Below are 23559 nucleotides of genomic sequence, written 5' to 3' on the forward strand. Positions count from 1 at the left end.
TTATGAACCATTAAATTACTTGGAATAAAGATGTCAAAGTTTCCATGTACGTCAAAGAAAACTACCCTATCATATATGAAGTAGGCAAGCATCACCTATGTGGCAATGCCTTGGCTAGCACCGGCAGAGTAAGGAATCCATTCAAAGAAAACGTCACACTTGGCAGTTTGGTAAGAGGACCATGAGACAGCCCATACAAGAGCCATCTATAGCACGCCAAGGCACAACTGAAGGAGAGAGTTCTCACAATCGATTCAACACCAACAAAACTTGAAATATCTCAAAGCAATGAGACCTGAAAGAGGACGTTTTTATGAGCAAGTGACCTTCAAAGAGAAAGAGGGAGAGAGTGTGGTGAGGGGTACACTAAGTCTCCTCTTGGAAAAGGGTTTTTTGTGAAGGTAAAAGAGTGATAGCACAAACTATTCAGAAAGGTGGAAACCTTCTCCAACCAAGGGAAAATTTTTCTCAAGATTCACGCTCAATTCCTACTTGGAACAAGCTTTACTTACTTTTGGTTCGCCTTATACAATGGTACCCTTTGCTTGGGGTACAAGAGCCTTGTTCTCCAAGAAAAACAAAAGTCTTCTTTATAAATTTCACACTCAATTCTACTAGGAGAACTTTTAAATACCTATACTACCTAATGGCTCTACTCTTGAAAAATTGAATCAATTCGTTGTATGATTCCCTTTACCCAATGGCTCACATTTAAATTTCACACCTACCATCTAAGAAATGTGAATATCTATGAAAGAGATATAGATATGCAAATTGAAAATATTTTCTGGCGTGCAAGATTTGCCTTTTGTAGGAAATTGAGACTTTTCTTTTCATCTCCCCTCCTAGACTTTTTTGACTTTTCAACAACTTTTTACCTTCATCTCCTTCTACACTCTTGCCTTTCCACATCCTTGAGTCCACCCATTTTCCTTACGAGACTTTACAAGTGTTTTTCTTCTAAGGTTTGTCGTTCACTCTTAAAGAATTCTTCAATTAAAACAAATGGGGGGCACCTATTTGCTGCCACTTGCTTGCTTTAGACAAGGGCACCTTTGTTCCCTTTTGAGGAGCAAATGAGAAGCATAGAATTTAGCCTCTTTTGTACCCTATGACCCACTTTGCCTCCTAAAGTTTCAAGAAGCCACCTATTTTGTGTCCGACAATCTTCACATATAATTGAACAAATTAGTTCTCTCTCACCTGCTATTCTAACCTCAATTGTAGATTCTCACATCAAAAATATTACACTAACATCAAATAGATTGACTAGGCTAAACACTTGGAAATGAGATTCTGATAAATGAGCTTAGAAATGACAAGTTTTGGTGACTTTCCAAAAATAATCACCCTGCTCTTTTCAAGTACTACACATCTACCAAAAAAAGCAACTTTATGCCGCCATAAGGTCATAATAGTCTTCTGAACTTAAGAATTATAACAGGGGATAAACCATTCACAAAAACACAAAAGCAAGGGACACAACAAAAAACATTTTAAAAAAAGGAAAAACTTACTTGTTACTGACAAAACTAAGGAAACAAACCATTATTCACTTAAAAATGCTTTAGAAAAGGCATAAGCAATATAAGTTAAAGAAGATTACTTGACTTAAACTTGGAAACAAGTACTCAACTTTAAACTAACAAGGATGAAACATCTCAAGAACATAATTCTAGAAATCATACTCCACAATGCACACAACATCTTCTAAACGAATTTTTAAATCATGATGTAAGCTAAATATTAGAAAAGAATACTAGAAGAGACAAAACAAAACGAAAGTAGTACAAAGTTCAAACAATATGCTACCTCAATTTTACTCCTTGTCCAAACAGGAAGAATAGAATTATCACCTTTATCATGCATAGCTTGGACAACAACTATGACATCCCTACTCACGTCATCAATGCCCAAGAGTAGGTGTAGGTTTGTATTGAGTTCATTCATGCTTTGAATGTACACTTAAAAACCAACGAGCTGAGTTTCTATCACCCTCCACATTTGTCAAGTAAGAGAAAAATTACTAAAAGCAATAAAGATATAAACAACAAATTAGTGTGTTACTAACTCAACCAATTAGTGGACTTTAAGCTCCCCACTTTTATTGAATTTACTATTGATTACCTTGAACATTTGAAAAGAAAATAAACTTACTATGACGCAAAAATGAATTTTCATAATTCTTTTGAATGAGTATCCTTTCTCGACGACTAAAGAAATAAGATGGCACGATTGAACAACGAAAGCATACTTACTAGAACAAAGACAAGAAAATCTAGAACAAATTACACCATAATTAGCAAAAAGAGAGATGTTCAAAGCAATGTGAGGCATACAAATGATATTTATATTGACATATTCCGGTTCAAGTTTATCATAGATATCTACTTCCAAACTCAAGGGAGTTTGCATTATCTTAAGGTCTAAAAAAGCAAGCAACAATATTAGTGGTACAATTAAGTTCACAAGACTCCTTGGGATATATTCCTCCACCTACAGAACTCAAATCCAAGTACATAAAATCTTGAAAGGAGGACAAGACGTTCCATAAAATCAAACTCATACGCAAAAATTATCCAAAAGAAAATCCAACCAAGATATGATATCAGGCTTATCTACAATCTTGGTGAATCTCTTTCTCCCTTTGTCTGCATCTACATTCTTACTTTTTAATCATAAAAATAAAGCAACTTCTCCACTTGCAGAGCTATCTTAGATTTACATCACACCATGCAACATACAGCAACCAAATTAAGTAATCTTAACACCCTAAAACCTAAAAGAAATTCTTTGATGATAATACCTCTCTAATAGCACACTTGTGATCTTCCTCATCTTTATTTTTTTTGCCACGTGGAAAGCTCCAACTTGCTCCTGCTTTCCAGCCTTTCACCAAGAGGCACTGCAAGAAAAGAAATACTAAAACAATAAGAAAATACCTTGCAGAGATACAACATTTATAACCAAAACTTGAGCACAAAACATAACAGTTGCGACTCAGCTTTTGGTACTTATGGCACTTAAGATGATATGTTGACCCAACAAGATTTTACAGGATGAATTGGAACCCTTCAAGAGATTACTAAGCCAAAAGTAGCCTCAATTCAAAGAAGTCTTACCTAATTGGATGTCCTCTTCCTCATTCTAGGTCACAAAACATATTAAAGAATGACATATTTAGAGGCTCTTTCTTCAGACCGATGCGTAGATGTAAATTTACATATCACCAAAAGTGTAAGTGCAAGAGAGAATAGATAAAATTAAGCAATGACAATCAAAAAATGCTTATGTAACCTTTGCAAACCCGGAAGTTGAGATTCCCAAGGAAGGACTTCGCCTCCAAGAAAGCAGAGTTGTTCTACACGAGGAGGATTATGAGAACGGAGTAGGAAAAGAGTTGTAGGGATGCCATGCCCTGAGTCTGAAAGGTGAGATCCAAAGGCGAGAACCTTGATTCTCAAGGATTCAAAATAAGGAACGGAGGTTCCTTCGAATAGGGTTTTGCCCTACGAATGGCTTCCGAGCACCATCAAGTCTGATTCTAGAACGAACATGGTGGTAGGAGATGAAGGTGCAATAACAAGATGCTCCATAAAAGTAGGGAGTTGGTCCTCATGAAGATCCTCCTCTCGATGTCCAAGTAGTGAAAGCTCGAAAACAAGATTGTCCTCAATAGAAGACATCTCAGCTATCATAGCCTCGCTTCAATGAGAGTTAGCGATAGTCTCCACTACACAATCTAGTTCATTTACCTCGGACAGGAGCATGATTCACTTGCTCTCAAACTGGAGTCACCCGAAAAATGGTAGAATCCGAGGCAAGAATCTTGAAGTAGAGCACGAGCCCATCTAGAAGGAACCTTGGGCTTCACAAGCGTGACAGAGGATACCGGAGTAGAAGAACTACACACAGAGGGAGAGCGAACAATTGATGAAGAGGAAAAATGGATCATACCACGAGAGGATGTAGATGATGGACGGGGTAAAGAAGAACCAACAAGTAGGAGCAAGGTGTAAAGGTACGTAGTGTTTGATTCGTAATACTTGATTATATTAATTTTAAGGTTTTTAGAAATTCGGACCATATTATAAAAATAACCCAAAATATTAAACAAAATAGGATTTTCGTAATACATCTTTAGACATACAAAATCAAGTAAGCAGGATAGGGTTTTTGTAATATAGCTATAGACATATAAGACAAGATGTTGAGATGTGGATGGGATCATACGGTATGAGGCTAAGGGCTAAAAATGGAAAACGCTAGTGTGACAAGTCAGTGACGTGGCACCACCAAGTTCCAACCAATGGATAAATCCCGGCCAAGGGGTTTTAATCCTAGCCCACTTTGTCTTTTAGGCCACTCAACTCGTCTTGAGTAAGTTGGTATATTTTCTTCTTCTTCTTTTTGCTAGGGTTTAGGCCCCTTGGTCAAGATCTATTCCATTGGTTGGAACTTGGTGTTTCCAAGTTCATTGACTCGTCACAACTAGTGCCTCTGACTTGGATCTGCAACTACGACGAGGCTATGGACTAATCTACTAGTGCCAATGTCGAGGGTGTTCATGAGCATGACAATAATGCCTAAAAACTGAAAAACGTTGATATCGATGATAGATCTCAAGCTTGAAAACTTCTAACGCCGGCTAGTCTCTTACTACATTGCTGATTTGCTACTGTAGGCTGAAAACACTAGGTTGAGAATGGGTTTGCTACTGAAGATGGCAATGTGTAACACATTTGGACACCCCTAGTCGGAAATCTAGCACGACACACGAGAGTTTCACTTAAAAACAATTCACAAACTTTATCACAATTCAATAGGGTCGACAGGACCCGGCATAGTTCCGTGCCCAGAGGTATTGGCCCAAAGTCTGGTGCCCCTTTCGGTATTTTCTTTTATATTAATTAATGCTTGAGCAAAGTTACAAAATCCGAGGGTCCTCTCTGCTCAATGCTCGTCAGCAAATCTAAGTGCAGGAGGCCCTCTCGTTACATATTTAAAGGCCCATGGCCTCTTAAACGAACGAGGAGAAAGGATCTCCCGGCTACACGGACCGCCTACAGACACACGTCGGACAAACCACCCGACCATAGCCACCATCCGGCAGCTCCCCCGTGCTGGGGCCAACGTCTGAGGACGTAGGCGTGCACCTGTAAGACCGAGCGTCCCATACCACCCGGCCTCACCCCCTCGAGGTGACCTCGCGCACTCCTAGCCTCATGGGCTAACCACTGGCACTCTGCCAATGGGGGTCGATAACTGCAAATGAGGCCTTGGCCTCCCTTTTATAATAATGGCCGACCACACTGGCCGGGTTCACACTACGTCCGCCCGGACACTGGATGCCCATCCCGACGGCATCTGGGCTAGATCCCCTCTCCTGTGAGAGGAACATAACATACTTCCCCCCTTAAGAACCATTGATGTCCTCATCAATGAAGTGGGGATATTGAGCCTTCAAAGCTCTAACAGGTTCCCAAGTAGCAAACCTTTCAGATTGACCCTTCCATTTAATTAAGTACTCGTCATAAGCCTTTTGGCGCGAATGACGGGTACGATGATCTAAAACTGCTTCTGGTTCTCGAGGAATGTACTCAATTTGCATATCTTGCCATACATTTTCCTCGATAGGCACAACGTCGGCTTCGCCCAATTTCACTTTAAGGCGGCTGACATGAAACACTGGATATACACTAACATCCGAAGGAAGAGCTAGCTTATAGGCAACTTGGCCAATTTTCTTTGTGATCAAGAACGGACCACAAAAGCTAGCTGAAAGCTTATAATGCTTTCATGTTCGCATAGTCTTGGAATCCTTGGGTATCTTCAGATAAACCCATTGTCCCACACCTAGAGTCCTTGGAGACCTCTTTTGATTAGCATAAGTAGTGACTCAATCACGAGCCGTTCTTATACTATCCTTAGCCAATCCGAGCATTTCCTGCATATCATACAGGAAATCACGAGCTTGGCGTTCTTTGACTTTCTCTAAGCCAATAGCAATTGGGGATTTAGGCTCAAATCCATACATCACCATGAACGGACTAAATCCCGTAGCAGAATGCTTGCTACTATTATAGGCAAACTCTAACTGTGGAAGATACCTTTCCCAATCAAACTGCCTATGAGAGACATAGGCTCTCAACATGTCCTCTAACATCTGATTCATCCTCTCAGTTTGTTCGTCGGACTCAGGATGGTCAGAAGACGACATACTCAACTTCGTTTGAAGATGAGCGAACACATCTCGCCAAAATCGGCCAGTGAACTTAGTATCTCGATCACTGACGATATCCTCTGGGAGACCATACAGCTTATAAAGATGATCGACAAATAAAACCGCCAACTCATGGCTTTTTACTGTCAACTTCGTTGGTATAAACTTCGCCATTTTTGTGAGTCTATCGACCACAACCCAAATAGCGTCATTGCCCCAACTAGTATTTGGCTAACCAACGAAAAAGTCCATGGAAATACTCTGCCACTTGGCATTTGGGATTTCCAATGGATATAGCAGGCCAGCTTTTCTAAGGCGCTCTGCCTTATTGACCTGACAATGAGCGCATCTCTTCACATAGCTCTCTATGTAAGAGCGCATTCTTGGCCGATAGAAATATCGTTTGACCAAAGCCAAAGTTTCCGGATGCCTGGGTGCCCAGCGCTAGAAACATCGTGGCATTTGCACAAAATCCCTTGTCGAATCTCACTGATTTCCGGCACGCAAACTTTACCATTTCTGAACAATAGTCCACCTCTAATGGAATATTGTCGCTGTCTTGTCTCTCCAGCACGACTCACTTGGGTCTCCGGACCACCCATGCGAGTCATGCCCCGCTTCGACCTCGTTCCATATCTTGCCAAAATGGCCATCAGAACGACATAGCCCTCGGAGAGAGAGATAGAAATCCGTCGAGATTTCAGCCATAGACAAGGCATTGACCTCAGGAATCTTGCTGAGCGCATCGGCAACTCGATTGATGGATCCTTTTCTATAACGGATCTCAAAGTCAAACTCTTGCATAAGCTCAACCCGTCTAACCTTCCGGCCACTGAGATCACCCTGATCACAGATATAGCGCAAGGAATGATGATGTCCATGCAACAAACGTAGAGCCATACAAGTAGTGCCGCCATTTCCTCAGGGCGTGGACTGCGGCGTAAAGCTCCTTCTCGTACATTGGATAACGCATCTCAACGTCAGAAAGCTTCTTACTTTCAAACGCAACAGGACGTCCATCCTGGTATAACGCCGCACCAATAACATAATTGCTAGCATCCGTTTCAACCACAAACGATTTGCTAGGATTCACAATGTGCAATATTGGCGCAGTAGTCACCAAGTGCTTTAGTGTCCGAAAGCTCTCGTCGAGACGCTCATTCCAGACAACAAGGGGATTACCTTTACGACAAGGACCCGAAGTCTTCGGCCCTTTCACCCCTCCTTTTAAAAGTTGCGTGAGCGGAGCAGCAACTTTAGAGTAATCCTTGATAAACTTGCGAAAGAATCCAGTAAAGCCTAAAAAGGACTTTACTTGGCGTACATTCTTCAGAATGGGCCAATTTCGCACTTTATCCAATTTTTCAAGGTCGACGAGAGAATTCCATCGCAAGTAGTGATGTGACCCAAGTACAGAAGCTCTTTCTTAAAGAATTCACACTTAGAAGCCTTAGCGTAAAGCTTCTCAATTCTCAGTACTTCGAGAACAGTGCGTATATGCACTAGGTGCTCAGACAAACTTCGGCTGTAGATCAAGATATCATCGAGAAATACAACAACGAAGTTCCCAAAAATGGTCTCAGCAGATCATTCATCATCTGCTAGAACGTAGCTAGAGCATTGGTCAAACCAAAAGGCAAAAACTCGTAGTGACCATAACGCATATGGAAGCCTGTCTTAGGAATATCTTCCAGTTTGATCCGTATCTGATGATAGCCTGATCGCAGGTCTATCTTCGTAAAATACAACGCTGCATGGAGCCGATCTATCAGATCGTCCATACACGGAAGCCGATACTTGTTCTTGACAGTGAGCTTATTCAACCCTTTGTAATCCACGCAGAAGCGCATAGTGTTATCCTTCTTTCGAGAAAGTAGCATTGGCGCTCCCCACGGGGATTTGCTAGGCCGAACAAAACCCTTGTCGAGATAATCCTTCAGCTGTCGCTGAATCTCGTCCTCGGTTTTACTAAACCGATAGGGTTGCTTTGAGAAGGGCTGACTACCAACCACCAACTCAATGCCATGATCTACTCCTCTCGAAGGCGGCAAGCCAGGAGGTAGATCATCAGGAAAAACATCCTTGAAATCAGTCATGATTTCTCGGATAAGATTGGATTTGTCAGAATCCAACAGAAGAACATGAAACATTTTTACGAAATTCAGTGACAGAAGTACCAAGCACTAATGAATCAAACCAAGCAGATGGTACACATTGATAAAAGTCAAGATTAGAAGACTTTATTTCTTTATACATTTCCAAGACAATAACAACTGGTATTGCAAAATTATTATTTACAGACTTCTGATCACAAAGCGACAAAGATACATGAGGCATGTTTTGCTTAACAAAAACAAGAGAGTGATGTACATAGTCTATATACAATGAGTCTTGTTTATCATAAAACCATGGAATTCCTAAAATAACATCTGCTCTGTCCATGCGCATGATGTGGAAATCCAAGTTCTCTTTGTAATCAGTCAGCTCAAGCGATAAGTCTGGAACCATCCGATTCCATATATCTGTATCCACGCCACGAGCCATCTTCACGCAATACTCATGGTCACTGTCCTGCGTCCGCAGGTTCAGTTTCTGCACCAATTTTGCATCCACAAAATTGTGTGAGCTTCCATTATCAAGGAGTACGGTCACGTCGTGACCATTGATCTTCCCCGGAAAACGGAGAAGATCGTGCTTATCAAACACTTTGGTGCTAAAAGCACAATTAGTGCATGCACTGTGCGCTAAATGATGGATTTCAACTTGAACAACATCAGAGTTACCTGAGATCTCGTGGATTTGAACCGAAGGACGCCTTGCGGTTTTTGCGTCTTTTTCTTCTTGGGGTAATCCTTGATTTGGTGACCCGTCTGGCCACATCCGAAGCAAGCCCCCTTCTTCACTACATCAGCAACTGAAGCATTTCTGGCTTTCTTCTTCTCCTGAGAAGATCTCGACAGTGATTTAGACTTATGCTGGAATCGGGGTCGCTTCCTCGAAGCACCCTCACCGGATTGATGGTTGGCAATTCTTTTTTCTCATAATTCGCTCCATTTATCAAATGGAATGTCCTGGCCTTTGCCACTGCATCCTCGACGTCAGTCGAGGCTTTATCCTTTATTAAGGCCCAACGGTAGTCCTCATGCAATCCCAACAGATACATGTGCACCGCGTGCGTAGAGTCCACCTTGCAGAAGGTGAGCGCCTCTTTGAAAGCTGTCGTATATTTATCAAAAGACAGAGTTTTCATCGAAAGACTCTGCAGTTTGGCATAAGCTTTCAAAGGGTCCATTTTGGCGAAATCCCTCTTGAATTTCACACAAAAGTTAGTCCACGTCGTAGGCTTCTCTGTCATGTCACGCCACCAGGTAAGCGCCTTACAGCGCAGATAGAGAGGAATCGTCTGAATTCTCCGTTCATCATGCTCCCCATGGAGATCAAAGTATGTGGTCCAGAGGTACAGCCAGTTATTCACGGCCAATTCCGTACACTCCTTCTCTTCACCTGACAATTTGTAGTTTTGTACGGAATTGTGGCAGTTGGACCACCCTGCAAACGCCCAAAAGCAGCAATCTGCATCCGCAATTGCTGGAGATGGATTTCCCCCCCAGAAATACGCGCAGTCGTCGACTGAGCCATATTTTCAAGAGTAGAAAGTCGGGAACTGAGCCCCTGTACAACCCCTTCGAGAGAGGCCAAGCGAAGGTTTGTCTGAACATTCGCGTTGTCCAGAGCGATAACACGATCGAAACTCTGGAAAGTGCTTGTAATCCATGTGTAGAGAGCATGCATGAATGGAATTTGGATGTTACCTGGTGCGTCGTCACGCTGCGTATTTGAGCTGGAGGAATCCATGGCGAAGTGCGTGAAAAACCTGGAGTTTGCACGCGAAACCGGGCCTTTTCTGCAATTTTCGATCGTGAAAAAGTGAAGTTCGAGGAGCTCCACGCATCCGCGTGAGCGTCTGAAGGCGAGCAGGTGATGGCGGGAGCACGGGAGTGCAAGCAGATGAGAGAGAGCAGGCTGGGGAGAGAAGCAGGAGTCTAAAAACTCATTTCTCTGCAACTTACAGGTCTCTGTAAGTGAGTTTTTTAATAAACTCAGGTTTCAGACCTTTTAAAAAAAAGTCAAAACTTAAAAGGGCTTGGCCACTTTAAATTAATCAAAGTGGTCACTTATCAAAAGGGCGAGCGTTAAAAAAATTAAAGCCAGCAGCGTGGGTTCTTCGAAGGCAACGCTTGTCAGAGTACTGACGCGTGGAGGAAAAAAATCGCCCCCCCCCCCCCCAAGGCTCGTGGGTATATGTGCCCAGCACACGCCATGAGCGCCACACTGGAGCCAACGTATACAAACTTCTCCACGTTGGAGAATTAACGTAGCCCTGGCAGAATGATTTGGAGAGTTAACGCAGGCTTGGCTCTTCGTTCTGCAGGTGGTCACCCCCAAGCAAAGAGAGAGGTAGCACTCTCTCTCTCTCTCTCTCTCTCTCTCTCTCTCTCTCTCTCTCTCTCTCTCTCTATGCTTCGCACAGAGGAGAAGGAGATTACAGAGAAAGCTTATAAAGGATGCATGCTGAATTTTAATCTAAAATCAGTCACTTAATAAAGTATTCACTGATTTTCGTCAAAAATCAGCAAAACTAGTGAAGGAGCTGCGATTTTCAGTACCTCCTGATGTGCTGATTTTTATCAAAAATCAGCGACCAAACTTTAATTTTCACCTGCAAACATGCTCATGAGAAGAAAAATGATTAATTAAATAACTATTTCATCAAAAATTGCATGAAACAAAGACTATCCGACTCGAACCTATCCGTAGGTGTGCACACAGTCCCTCGGGCAGCCAAGCCGGCTCTCATACCATGAAACGAACGAGGAGAAAGGATCTCCCGGCTACACGGACCGCCTACAGACATGTCAGACAAACCACCCGACCATAGCCACCATCCGACAGCTCCCCCGTGCTGGGCCAGCGTCCGAGGACATAGGCGTGCACCTGTAAGACCGAGCGTCCCATACCACCCAGCCTCACCCCCTCGAGGTGACCTTGCGCACTCCTAGCCTCGCGGGCTAACCACTGGCACTCTGCCAGTGAGAGTCGATAACTGCAAATGAGGCCTTGGCCTCCCTTTTATAATAATGGCCGGCCACACTGCCCGGGTGCACACTACGTCCGCCCGCACACTGGACGCCCATCCCGACGGCATCTAGGCTAGATCCCCTCTCCTGTGAGCAGGACATAACAGCCTCTCAATAGCAATACATGAAAAGCTTCAAACTCAAAAGCTTCACGTCCCAAAATCTTGCGCCAAAACCAGCCAGCACGATTTGTGGAATTTCCGTATGCTGCCACATCAATAGTCAACGTAAAACGTGGGGCTATCTGTACAATTTGCCACGTCAACATCCTTCATACGATTTCCTTTTTAATTATTCTTGTGTCCCCCAAGGTCCCATTGAACTGAACGGGACCCTATAAGTTGGAACAACTTATAGCTTTAAATCTTGTCAATTTTTGGACAGACATGCCACGTCATCATTTTGTGAAATACCTCCGTCTTGAAAGAATTGTAATCGCCCTCGATTACTCCTGCAAAATCAGACATAAGCCATAAACTAGTTCAGTAGACATTGACTCTAGTACCAACGCACTAGACGACACAAATCCAACACTTGCACAAAGACTACAGTCATTGAACATCAAATCACATTCAAATCGAATCACATAACATCCCGAGATCTAGGACCATGATCTCACGGCGACGTGTTTAGCAATCGCACCTAGATCCACACCGGACCTCACTAATGTCGGATTAACTAATTCTTATTGCGATCATGTCCATAGAATCTCAAGACCGAAATGCTCCAGTCATTTCATCTTTCAAACCTGCACTTAAACAAAATCACATGAGAGAGCACACATAAATCAGATTCATTTCCAGGAATTCCCATTTCAAAATACTTCATTCATAAAGTCATAAAGCATAATACGGTCAGCACATCCGTATCCCACTTCAAAAATCTTGTCTTTAGTGCTTAGAAATGGAGGAACCTTCTTAGCACTCTCGATTACTTCAAATGGCGCCTGTGACTACCTGTAAGCTGTAGCCACTACGAGCATATGCAAATCTCACTACTATGAGAGAGGGTACAAAGAACACCAATCGTTTCCGAAACTGACAAAACCTATCAAAGTGAGAGTAAAAAACTCAATTGTGTTCAAAGAGGGAGTCACACTCGACCACTAGACCATCAAAGAGTAAGTTGCACATACGCCAAACCATGGCGAGAATATGGAAAAAATCGGACAAAGTTTTCCCTGAAATTTGAGCTAAATCTCAAAAATCTCACAAAAACTGCATAAACCATGAACATACATTCAATGTCTCAATAGAAAATCCACATGTGGTATGTATAAACTGCCAAAATCCTGGAAATCAAGCTTACTCCTGAACGAGTGGCTCTATGGACAACTGCACCTATCCAAAATCCCTATAAACCTGTGAATCTGCCACTTGTGAGCTGTAACTAGCTCACTCTATAACTGCATATGCATACATATTAAAAAGCGCACAAAATCATGCTGAAAATACTCTTTGGAGTGACCCACATAGTCATACATGAGTAGTACCAAGTGTGCCACATAATCCGTATTGGAAAGAAAGCAACATGTAAGCAATATCTTGAAATCTGGCACACTACCTCGTCGGTTGAAAAACTCATCGATTAAAATTTTTAGACGCATAGAACAATCAACCACATGTGGTCAAAAACATTGTCTAGGAGCCAAACTCGCTCATGAGAAATCCACTCCAAAAAGGTCCATCGGAGCCGTATGTGTCATGGATGTGTGTCGCCAAAGGAGGGAATCAAGCCATCGTCGAGGAGACTATGTCAATCCCGAGCTCCGGATGTAGGATAGAGGAGAGCCGATGCCGCTCTCTCTTGATTTGTCGCGTGCTAAGTCAAGGCCGGGATGCCAGATAAAAATCATGGAGCAAAATCGCTCTAGATGAGAGTGGGAGGAAATTGATGGCGAGGCTATGCCGGAGGAAGGTAGCTAATGCCAAGGCTACACCGGAGGAGAGCCAGATCGCTCTCTCACTCTTGCTATGTCAAAGTCGGGAAGAAGAAGCTGATGCTATCTTTTACCGTTGTACGGAAGCTGAAAAACTAACGCTATGCCTAAGGAGAGCCAAGCCGCTCTCTTTGGCTCTCGCTCGCTACAAGTGCCGAGGCAGGAAGCCGAATGCAGATGGTCAACAAGATGTCCGAGTCTCTCATCGAGAGACTCCCTTCAATCACACCGCCTGAGGAGAGACGAACCACTCTCTCGCTTTCGCTATGCCAAAGTCCACTACCAAGTGCCGAAGGCGAGTGTACACCACTCTTGCAAGTATATGTGTATCCATGTTATGTACACACCTCCCTGTCTCCTACTTTTCGATGTTGAGAGCTGATGTTGATAGAAATTTGTGTGTGTGTGTATGTGTGCATACGTATGCACACACACAATCCCTATCTTCTTGATTTGTCAACCATGGAAAGAACCGTGTGTGTGTATGCACACACACATACAGTTGCCAAGATGTCAACTTTCACATGCTGAAGAGGAATCACCAAGAAATGATGAATTGTCCCCGGGTAACCGTCGAAACGGGGGTCCCGCCTCATGCCACCCTATTGGGTGAGCAACACAGTGAAGTGCACTGCCGTGAACAGGTACGTCTCCCTCAAGTACGGTCGGGCACAACCACAAAAAAGTCCTCGCTCCCTAATCTGCTCCTAGGAAATATTGAAGCTACCACTGAACTCTAAGAGTACCTTATGTGGTGCAAACTATAGTATGATAGTATCTCTGATGAGAGATCCATGTACACAAAGCAATAGCACCTTTTGGCAACTAGCAAAAAGAGTTTAAAGCAGAACAACACCAACACAAGGCAAGGCTTGAGATTGTCAAAGGTGTAGCGGAAAAGGTGAATCGGATGACAATCAAGCCTGCAACTCAGCAAATCTCCTCTCGAACATAGTTACCGGGCAACGCGTTCCCTAGGCCCGGGAACGCCGGAACGCCGTTCCCTTCCCCCTTGCAAGGCTGGAACGGCAAAACCGTTCCAGGTGACCACTCGATATTGGAACGGCCAGCCGGAACAGCTCCGGAACGGTCAACTTTCAAAATGGGGAGAAAAAGGCAATTTTTTGCAAATTTGTAGTGAACATTAGGTGTTTTCTAAAGTGTGCAAGGACTCAAAATGCACCCCCTCACACCCATTTCCTTCTCAAGCAAATCCACATGCCCTCAAGGTCTAAGGCTTAAGCCTTAAGCTCTCTCAACTCTCAAGTCTCAAGCTCTCCTCTCTCTCTCTCTCTCTCTCTCTCTCTCTCTCTCTCTCTCTCTCTCTCTCTCTCTCTCTCTCTCTCTCTCGCATCATCCATGGCCTAGGGGTCTTCAAATCGAGTTTTTTGTGAGTATTAGAGTCAAAGGACTTTAATACTACTTGTATTCAAGTTTCAAACATGTAGAGCTAAAAATTGCATTATTTGGGTGTTTTTATGCCTCCCGTTCCGCGCCATTCCCGTTCCCGACCCCTGGCCGTTCCCCCGTTCCGCGGGGGTCCTCGTCGCCGTTCCCGTTCCCGTTCCATGTTCCAGGTAACTCTGCTCTCAAACACGGACAACCACCAGATCTCCGATCTATTGCGATAAAACTCCTATGAATCAACCTCCGATCAATGTGCAGCTCGCCCGCACGAGCCTAGGGCAGCCAAGGATGTCCTCTTCCTGCAAGAAACACTACTAAGGACAAGGCGAGAGAGAGAGAGAGAGAGAGAGAGAGGATGACATCGCTAGACAGATAAAACATTGCCACATAACGACGCAAGAGCGCGTTTGGAAAACGCTAGAGGGGTGAGTGAAAAAACGTGGAGAGAGAGAGAGAGAGAGAGAGAGAGAGAGAGAGAGAGAGAGAGAGAGAGAGAGACCATCCCAAACGCTAGCTCATTGCTATGCTAAACTGATGTACAAGGAAGAGGGGCGCAAATATAGGGGGGGAGGGGGCGGCGGCCTCCCCTCACTTGCCCGATCCAAATCTAAATAAACACCACGGTTCATAAATGGGAGCGCCAGCAAAATGCCACATCACCATTGAAATAATAAGCCCCTGACATAATTATGCCAGTTATGCCACAACATAAAGACCAAAGGGGGAAAACTGCAGTACACAAAGATCTGACCACACGAATGCCCAAGAGAAGTGGTTCCGTCTCATGCCAGCCTACCGAGTGTGCACTAACATGGCTTGCACTGTCAAAAAAGGTGTGTATACAACCATGCACAACGACAAAACAGCCCTCACTCCATAATCCACTCCTTGGAGATATTGGACTATCTGGATGGGGAACCAATCCAAGGGAGCGGGAGCTCGCATGAAAAGATAATGTTGCTTGAGATAGAGGTTTGGTTAAGGTATCAACAAGGTTATCTGACGTAGAACAGTACTCATGACGTATAACCATCCAGCCTGGTCTTCTCCCAAATAAAGTGATACTATATCTCTATATGCTTAGTCCCAGCATGAAACGTTGGGTTCCTTGCAATAGCTATACAACTCTGGTTGTTGAAATACATGATGGAAGCAAACTTCGTAACCGAGCAGACTCATGTGCGCTTCAAATTCTCTCTCTCTCTCTCTCTCTCTCTCTCTCTCTCTCTCTCTCTCTCTCTCTCTCTCTCTCTCTCTCTCTCTCTCTCAAATCCTTTGTTTTTCAAAAATTTTATTCCATTTTAACTTAGGCAGTACAATCTATGTAAGTATGATCTCTTGTATTGACCCTTCTCAAACTTTGAAATAAGTCATTATATTTAAAACCTAAAAAATGAAGCTAAGCTCTGTGGTAAACAAAGATGAAGAAAGATCTACAATAGAAGCAAGTTTGATCAACTTTTCGTCAAAAAATAGGCCACCATTGTTACATACCTTTTCATAAGATTCATCTAAAATTATTGCGCCTGTTACGGGGACCCTAACTTTGTAGGAGGTAAAGTCCTTGTAGATGTCGTCAATGTTTGCAATATAAGGACGAAGTGCTGCACAGCTCTGGAACACTATAAAGTTGGTCAAGAAAAGCCTTTTGCCTTTGGTCCTAAGGTCTACTTCTACAATTATGCACCAAACAAGAAAAGTCCAAATGGATACTCAATGCCGTAAACTCGCGAGCGGTTAGTGATTTCAGAGACGGATGCTGCTCTCTTGAATTGTCCTCATAGAACCAATGGGCTTGCTCGATAAGAAAGAGGATCCTTTCAAAAGACTGCAACTCTTCGTCAGGTGCATTGAGAACAAAACGACTACACAAAAGATGTAGCTGGGATCAAACTATGCACCACACATGATTAACAGCAAGGAAAAACCAATGGATGAGTGTGCAAATGCAAGGATAGCACACACACGGGCGGACCCACACATGTGCACCAGAGGTTTCTATATATTTCTGACCAACTTGAAAATGCTTCATTATCCTTTCTGAAAAAACTCTTAATATATGCACAATGCAATCGCCTGGTGTGTCTGTGTGTGTGTGCGCGCGCGAGAGAGAACTTTTTAAAGAAGCTACCTGCAAAGGTCGTCAAGGAGCTCCTGAGAAGGCATGTGAGAAGGCTTGTGCATGCGAGGAGGAGGCCCGCCCCCGCTCGCGCTTCGCGACAGTATTCCCGCCATGACAACTCTAACGCAAAGGTCGCATAACGCAGATTTACGAAATGCTCGACTAATATTTAAATGCGTCTACTAAAATGCGATGTCATAACAAAGAGCTCGCTCGGAGGGCCTCAGGACTAAATCCACGGGGTCTTTAATGAAGACCCCATCATGGGATCTATGGCGGAGAACTACGGACACGCGATGCCAGGTAAGTTCGGCCATCCGATTGTACCCGAGCTTGTCTAAGTTTACTTATAATGCATTTGTTTTCCCCCATGGGCACTATATGCACACGGGAGGGTTGGATAGATCATAAGCCTCGCACAACGGTCGCCCGGGCTCATGAAGGGTGATCCCACCATTCCCCATCATTTAATAACTCGTGGCATTCCAGGCTCGCAGGGTGTTTACACACTGCCGTATCAAAATGGACGTGTGTCCAAAATATGGTACCATATTTTGAGATGGCGGGGAGGTTGCATGTGGGTGTGAATGCACACTTATTTTATAATGCAAATGAACTCAAAGTATGGATGTGCAATTTGATTGGTCATCAGCAATATAGCAAGGGCTTTGCCATTTTGGGTGGAAGCAGAATCCCGTCCAAATGGATGCTACATTTTTGGCGGTGGCATGGATGCCAACAAGGATTCGGTGTGCCGTGTGATATGGCAGAGTGTAAAAAATTCATCGCCTAGCAATTGTGTGGTTGTTTCTGTTGGAAATAGGGTTGTAGAGAAACGCGCACAGCTTGGAGAAGACGAAGGAAGCTCAAGGCACACAATAGAGAGTGTATTACTTAGTGTGCAATGGAAAGATAGATAGCCCTAGAGTGATGGGCGTATATACAATGCTCGAGGGAAAAAACCTCTTAAAGAGGGAAAAAATGCCCCGACGGTCCTAGTGTGTTCACACATGTCACTACCACATGTATATGGTAACAAATCCCCCCTGGAGTGATGCGGTGAACGAGAGCTGGCACATGAGTAAAGGGAAGTGCCATGCCTTGAGGACATGATCAGTCCGCAAAGGGGAGTAAGCCCAAAGCTTTGCGGAAAGCTTCAAGCTTCTCACGAGACAATGCTTTGTGAAAAGATCTGCAAGGTTGTCTTGTGTTGGCACATAAGCCAAGCTAATCTCTCCTGTTGAGAGCCTCTCCCTGACATAGTGGTAATGCACCTCAATGTGCTTTGTGCGAGCATGAAAAACTGGGTTTCTCGCAACTGCCAATGCGCTCTGACTGTCAGTGTAGATAGTGTTGGCAATGTCCTCTCCAACACCCAAATCAGCCATAAGGCATCTGAGCCATACACACTCAACTGTAGCTGTGAAGATTGCCCTGTACTCAGCCTCATAACTCGAAGTGGCCACAGTAGGTTACTTCTTGCTCAACCATGATATACATGAACTGCTAAGCATGAAACAAAAACCACTTGTGAACACTCGCATGTCAAAACAAGCAATCAATGATCCCCCATTGGGATAAAACAAACCAAGATGTAAAGTGCCACTAAGGTAGCGGAAAATCCTCTTGACAGCCTGCCACTGCTTAGACCCTGGGCTATGCATAAATTTGCTGACCTGTGAGACTGCAAACTGAATATCCGGTCTCGTGTTGCATACATAAATGAGGCAGCCAACAACAGTTTGATAAAGAGTGACATCAGCAGGATCGCCAGCATCATGTAGACTCAACTTCAAACCTGTTTCTATGGTAGTGGCAATAGGTTTACAATCCTCGAGTCCAAACTTACATAGCAATGTCTCTATGTAACTTTTCTGACACAAGGCAATACCACCATCACACTGCTTAAACTGTATCCCCAAGTAGTGATGCAACAGCCCCAAATCTTTCATCTTGAAAGTAGCATTCAAATCAGCCTTAAATTTAGCAATATGTCTATCATTTCGTCTAGTGATCAACAAATCATCGGCATAAAGAACCACAATGAGAAGTACATCACCCTCACGCTTTACATATAATGTGCTTTCTGTTGGACTGTTACGAAAGCCTCATTTGACCAAATGAGCGTCAGCTTTCTCATACCAAGCACGAGGAGATTGCTTCAACCCCATACAAAGCCTTCTTACATCTGCACACTTTGTCCTCTTCTCCTTTTATGACAAAACCGCGAGGCTGCGTTACATTAACTTCCTCAAATATGTCACCATTCAAGAAAGCAGTAACAATGTCTGATTGATGTACATCCCAACCAAAATGAGCTGCCAATGCACATAGAAAACGCACAGTAGTCATACGACAAGTGGGAGCAAAAGTCTCTTCATAATCTATGCCTTTTTGTTGTGCATAACCCTTTGCAACAAGTTGAGCCTTATGGCGATCCATCTCACCATCCGGCTTGCGTTTCAACTTGTAAACCCACTTTGTACCAATGGCCTTTTTGTCAAGAGGCAAATTACATAAATTCCATGTGTCATTTTCTATAAGTGCCTCGTATTATGGTTGCATGGCAGCCATCCAATTTTTTGAATTATGTGCTTCATCAAAAGACAGAGGCTCCTCAACATCATGTAAGCTAGACACAGCCAAAGCATAACAATCTGATGCATAAGATGCATGCCGAGAGCATGAACGAGTATGACTAGACAAAGGTGCATCCAATTTACTGTCACGCAAAGTGTGCACCAGCCATTTTGGAATACCTCTAGCCTGCTCATTTTCATCCCTTTCCTCATCAAGTACATCATGTACATCTGCATCAGTAATAGGCTGATCTAAAACATTTTCAGAAACCCCCATAGGCTGTACATTTGCCTCATTGGAACTTACATTCGTATTTGCACCACTGAAAAGAGGCAACAAAGTGTCATAAATGTCCTGTGAGCTTACATTACTGTCTCTAGTACATGACAGCAAGGGCTGAACAGAATCTTCCACAAACACTACATCCCTTGAAACCAGAATACGTTTTGTTTGCGGATGATACAACTTGTAACCTTTGCTTTCAGCACTATAACCAACAAAAATACATTTGACAGCCTTATCTCCAATTTTTTGCGTTGTGTTTGTGGCACCAAAGCATATGCCAAACAACCAAAAATACGCATGTGCTCAATAGAAGGCTTTCTATCATGCCATGCTTCATATGGAGTAATAGACTGCAAAGCTTTCGTAGGACAACTGTTTAGTACATAAGTGGCACACATGATGGCCTCAAGCCAAAAAGAATGCGGCAAAGCTTGACTTTTGACCACACATCGTGCCATTTCCGTAAGTGACCTGTATTTCCTCTTAGCAACACCATTTTGTTGAGGTGTATACGGCACTGTACATTGGTGTTTTATCCCACGACTAGCCAGAAATGTATTGAATTCATGAGACATATACTCCCCCCCTCGATCGGAACGGAGGGTGCCCATAGTACATTTCGAGACATTTTCAGCCATAGCCATAAATTTTTTGAAGCACATAAAAACTTTGGACTTCGCTTTAAGCGGAAATACCCATGCATGCCTGGAGTAATCATCAATGAAAGTCATGAAGTATATAGGTAATTGCCCAAGGACGGAGTTTGCATGGGCCCACAAGCATCACTATGCACAAGCTGCAACCTACATGTGGCCCTAACTGAACCATCCTTTGGAAACTTAGAACGCTGCATTTTACCCAAAATACAGCCTTCACAAACATGTTTGACAGGTGCTTCAAGAGGTGGCAAAGAAGCAACCATATCAGATTTCTGCAAATGCAGCAAACTGGAAAAATTCAGATGACCAAAACGTGCATGCCAAAGTTTTGCATCTGAAATAGCCCTTGAATCTGCAACTGCAGTTGCAAAATTTTGTCCACACTTATCATACAAAGTGAGCTTATATAGCCCACGGCACAAAAGGCCAGATGCAACAATTTCATCACCAAAACTGAGATCATGAACTGTACATCTATCATCCACAAATTTGACTACAAGTCTGAGTCTAGCAAGTGCGGATACAGACAAAAGATTCTTCTTGATCCCAGGTACATAAAGTGCATCAACAAGTGTGAAAGAACTGCCATTAGCAGCAGTAAGCACAATCTTTCCAACTCCCTGAACCGGATAAGAGGCATTGTTGGCACAAGTGACTGAATTGCCGTGAGGGACAGACACGAGAGAGGTGAACAATTCACGATGTGAGGTAATGTGCTTTGTAGCACCACTGTCGAAATACCACACATGTGAAGCTACAACAACTAACAAGCATGCATCATGGACAACAGGATTGTAAGTGCACTCTGCGCTAAAAGCCCATTCTACATCAACATCAGCATTACAGTCTCCTTTTACAGAATAGTCAACAATGGCTGCATTTGTAGTGGAACCAGCATTTGCAGTGGAACCACCCTCTTTCTTCTTAGCCTCTTTGGCCTTCAACTTAGGACACTGCTTGATCAAGTGACCTGCTAGAATATCCCAAGTCTGTTTTGCAAATTTTGTTGAACGGATGTGAGGAACAATGGTGCGCTTCACAGAAAACGCAATCAATGCATGAGCCTGCGCATCCTTTACATCCCAACAATCTTGTTCTACCGTAGGCAAAACAACTCTAATAGTAGCAATCCTTGCAGTAAGACCTGCAACATCCTCAACATCGCCTACATCCTCAGAACCAAGACGTACATCAATGCCCTGCACAACATTCCAGACGCCCTTTGACACAAGAACATGTTGCATCATGTAAGCCCACATAGGGTAATTGTCCACATTCAACCTGTCCTTAATAGCAAACATCTTGAACACATCTGTGTTGTTGTCAGCCATGGTAAATGCTGCACCTAATGTGAAAACTGCTCAAAAAGAGGAGAAACAAAGCGGGAACAACACGTGCTATATAGCACAAATTGTAGAAGACTGTAAGACACCTGTTATGCAGAAAATGGCACTGACAGAAATTCAGTACAAAATGAAGATATAGACTGTGCAGACCTGCCTGTAGTGGAGACGGAGGCCGAAATGAGCCCGAATCAGAAATCTGAGCAGACTGAGCTCTATGAGCTTATCCGAAATATTTGTCGACCATCGAACGCTCGCCAAAACTCACTGGAATTGGAGAAAGTGAGCAGGCGTGTGCTGGAGCAGTTGGCGACTAAGCCCGAGAGGACGTTACCTGCTCTCATACCAATTGTTGGAATTAGGGTTACAAAGAAATGCACACAGCTTGGAGAAGACGAAGGAAGCTCAAGGCACACAATAGAGAGTGTATTACTTAGTGTGCAATGGAAAGATAGATAGCCCTAGAGTGATGGGCATATATACAAAGCTCGGGGGGAAAAACCTCCTAAAGAGGGAAAAAATGTCCCGGCGGTCCTAGTGTGTTCACACACATCACTACCACATGTATATGGTAACAGTTTCTCATAGGCCCTACTCATGGAAATTGTGAGGATTGCACGTAGTGTGTAACCTACCTCAAGCCCTAGGTGTCATTGCAACTTGGAACTTAGGATAGAAGCATTTAGCTTTCATTGCCTAATTTGGGCTCAACTCAAAGGGTGCACGGAGTGTAGAATGAGATAGCCTTCTCATGAAAGAGACAACTCTTGGAGCATAGCTAAACACATCTTTGAATTCATTTACTTGGCATAAGGTGGAATGAATTTAAAATAGAAAAGATTACAAAAGTCTCTATGGAAGGGAGAGATGCAGCCCCCTTTGAGTAAAATTTGACTTGCCAAGACCAATACTGCAGGTAGGCAATTTAAAGCTAAGATACACCAACCAAATGGGGCATAAGGAATACCACACAAAACCGAGTTTGGCAATCTGTGCCCATCTAGCAAAAAGAAATTCGGCTTTTTTGTAACCAACACAAGGCTTTGTTACCATATACATGTGGTAGTGATGTGTGTGAACACACTAGGACCGCCGGGGCATTTTTTCCCTCTTTAGGAGGTTTTTTCCCCCGTGCATTGTATATACGCCCATCACTCTAGGGCTATCTATCTTTCCATTGCACACTAAGTAACACACTCTCTATTGTGTGCCTTGAGCTTCCTTCATCTTCTCCAAGCTATGTGTGTTTCTTTGCAACCCTAATTCCAACAATTGGTATCAGAGCAGGTCACGTCCTCCCGGGCTTAGTCGCCAGCTGCTCCAGCACACGCCTGCTCACTTTCTCCGATTTCAGTGAGCTTTGGCGAGTGTTCTCAGGTCGAAAAATACTTTGGGGGGGCTCGAAGAGCTTGGTCTGCTCATAATTTTGATTTGGGCTTATTTCGGCCTCCGTTTCCACTACAGGCTGTACTGCACAGGCTATTTCGTCATTATGTGCAGAATTTCTGTCAGTGCTGTTTTCTGCATAACAAGTGCCTTATAGTCTTCTACAGTTTGTGCTCTATAGCACAGGTTGTTCCCGCTCCGTTTCTCCTATTTTCGGGCAGTTTTCACATCAGGTGTAGCATTTACCATGGCTGACAACAACAACACGGATGTGTTCAAGATGTTTGCTGCCGAGGACAAGTTGGATGGGGACAACTACCCTATGTGGGCTTATATGATGCAACATGTTCTTGTGTCAAAGGGTGTCTGGAACATTGTGCAGGGCATTGATGTACGTCCTGGTTATGAGGATGTAGGCGATGTTGAGGATGTTGCAGGTCTTGTTGCAAGGATTGCAGCTATTAAAGTTGTTTTGCC

The 23559-nt window shown here is 43.6% G+C and overlaps 1 protein-coding gene across 2 annotated transcripts in view; it reads right to left on the reverse strand.

The window, feature by feature from the left end:
- Positions 1-17012, reverse strand: part of LOC147426264 (mRNA-decapping enzyme subunit 2-like) — an 87556-nt gene extending 70544 nt beyond the window's left edge. Inside the window, exons 1-4 of one of the 2 annotated variants that reach the window (XM_086498901.1) lie at positions 16839-17012; positions 16421-16572; positions 16202-16329; positions 2807-2905 (exon numbers count right to left, since the gene is read on the reverse strand). In XM_086498901.1, coding sequence (XP_086355027.1) covers positions 2807-2905; positions 16202-16329; positions 16421-16572; positions 16839-16942 — 483 coding nt within the window. In that variant the 5' untranslated portion in view covers positions 16943-17012. The remainder of the gene's footprint in view (positions 1-2806; positions 2906-16201; positions 16330-16420; positions 16573-16838) is intronic. The other variant, XM_086498900.1, reaches the window with a different exon arrangement.
- Between the last annotated feature and the right edge of the window lie 6547 nt (positions 17013-23559).

The sequence above is a fragment of the Adiantum capillus-veneris genome, chromosome 24 (assembly GCF_014529385.1).
Source record: "Adiantum capillus-veneris isolate H3 chromosome 24, ASM1452938v2, whole genome shotgun sequence".
Lineage (NCBI taxonomy): Eukaryota > Viridiplantae > Streptophyta > Polypodiopsida > Polypodiales > Pteridaceae > Adiantum > Adiantum capillus-veneris.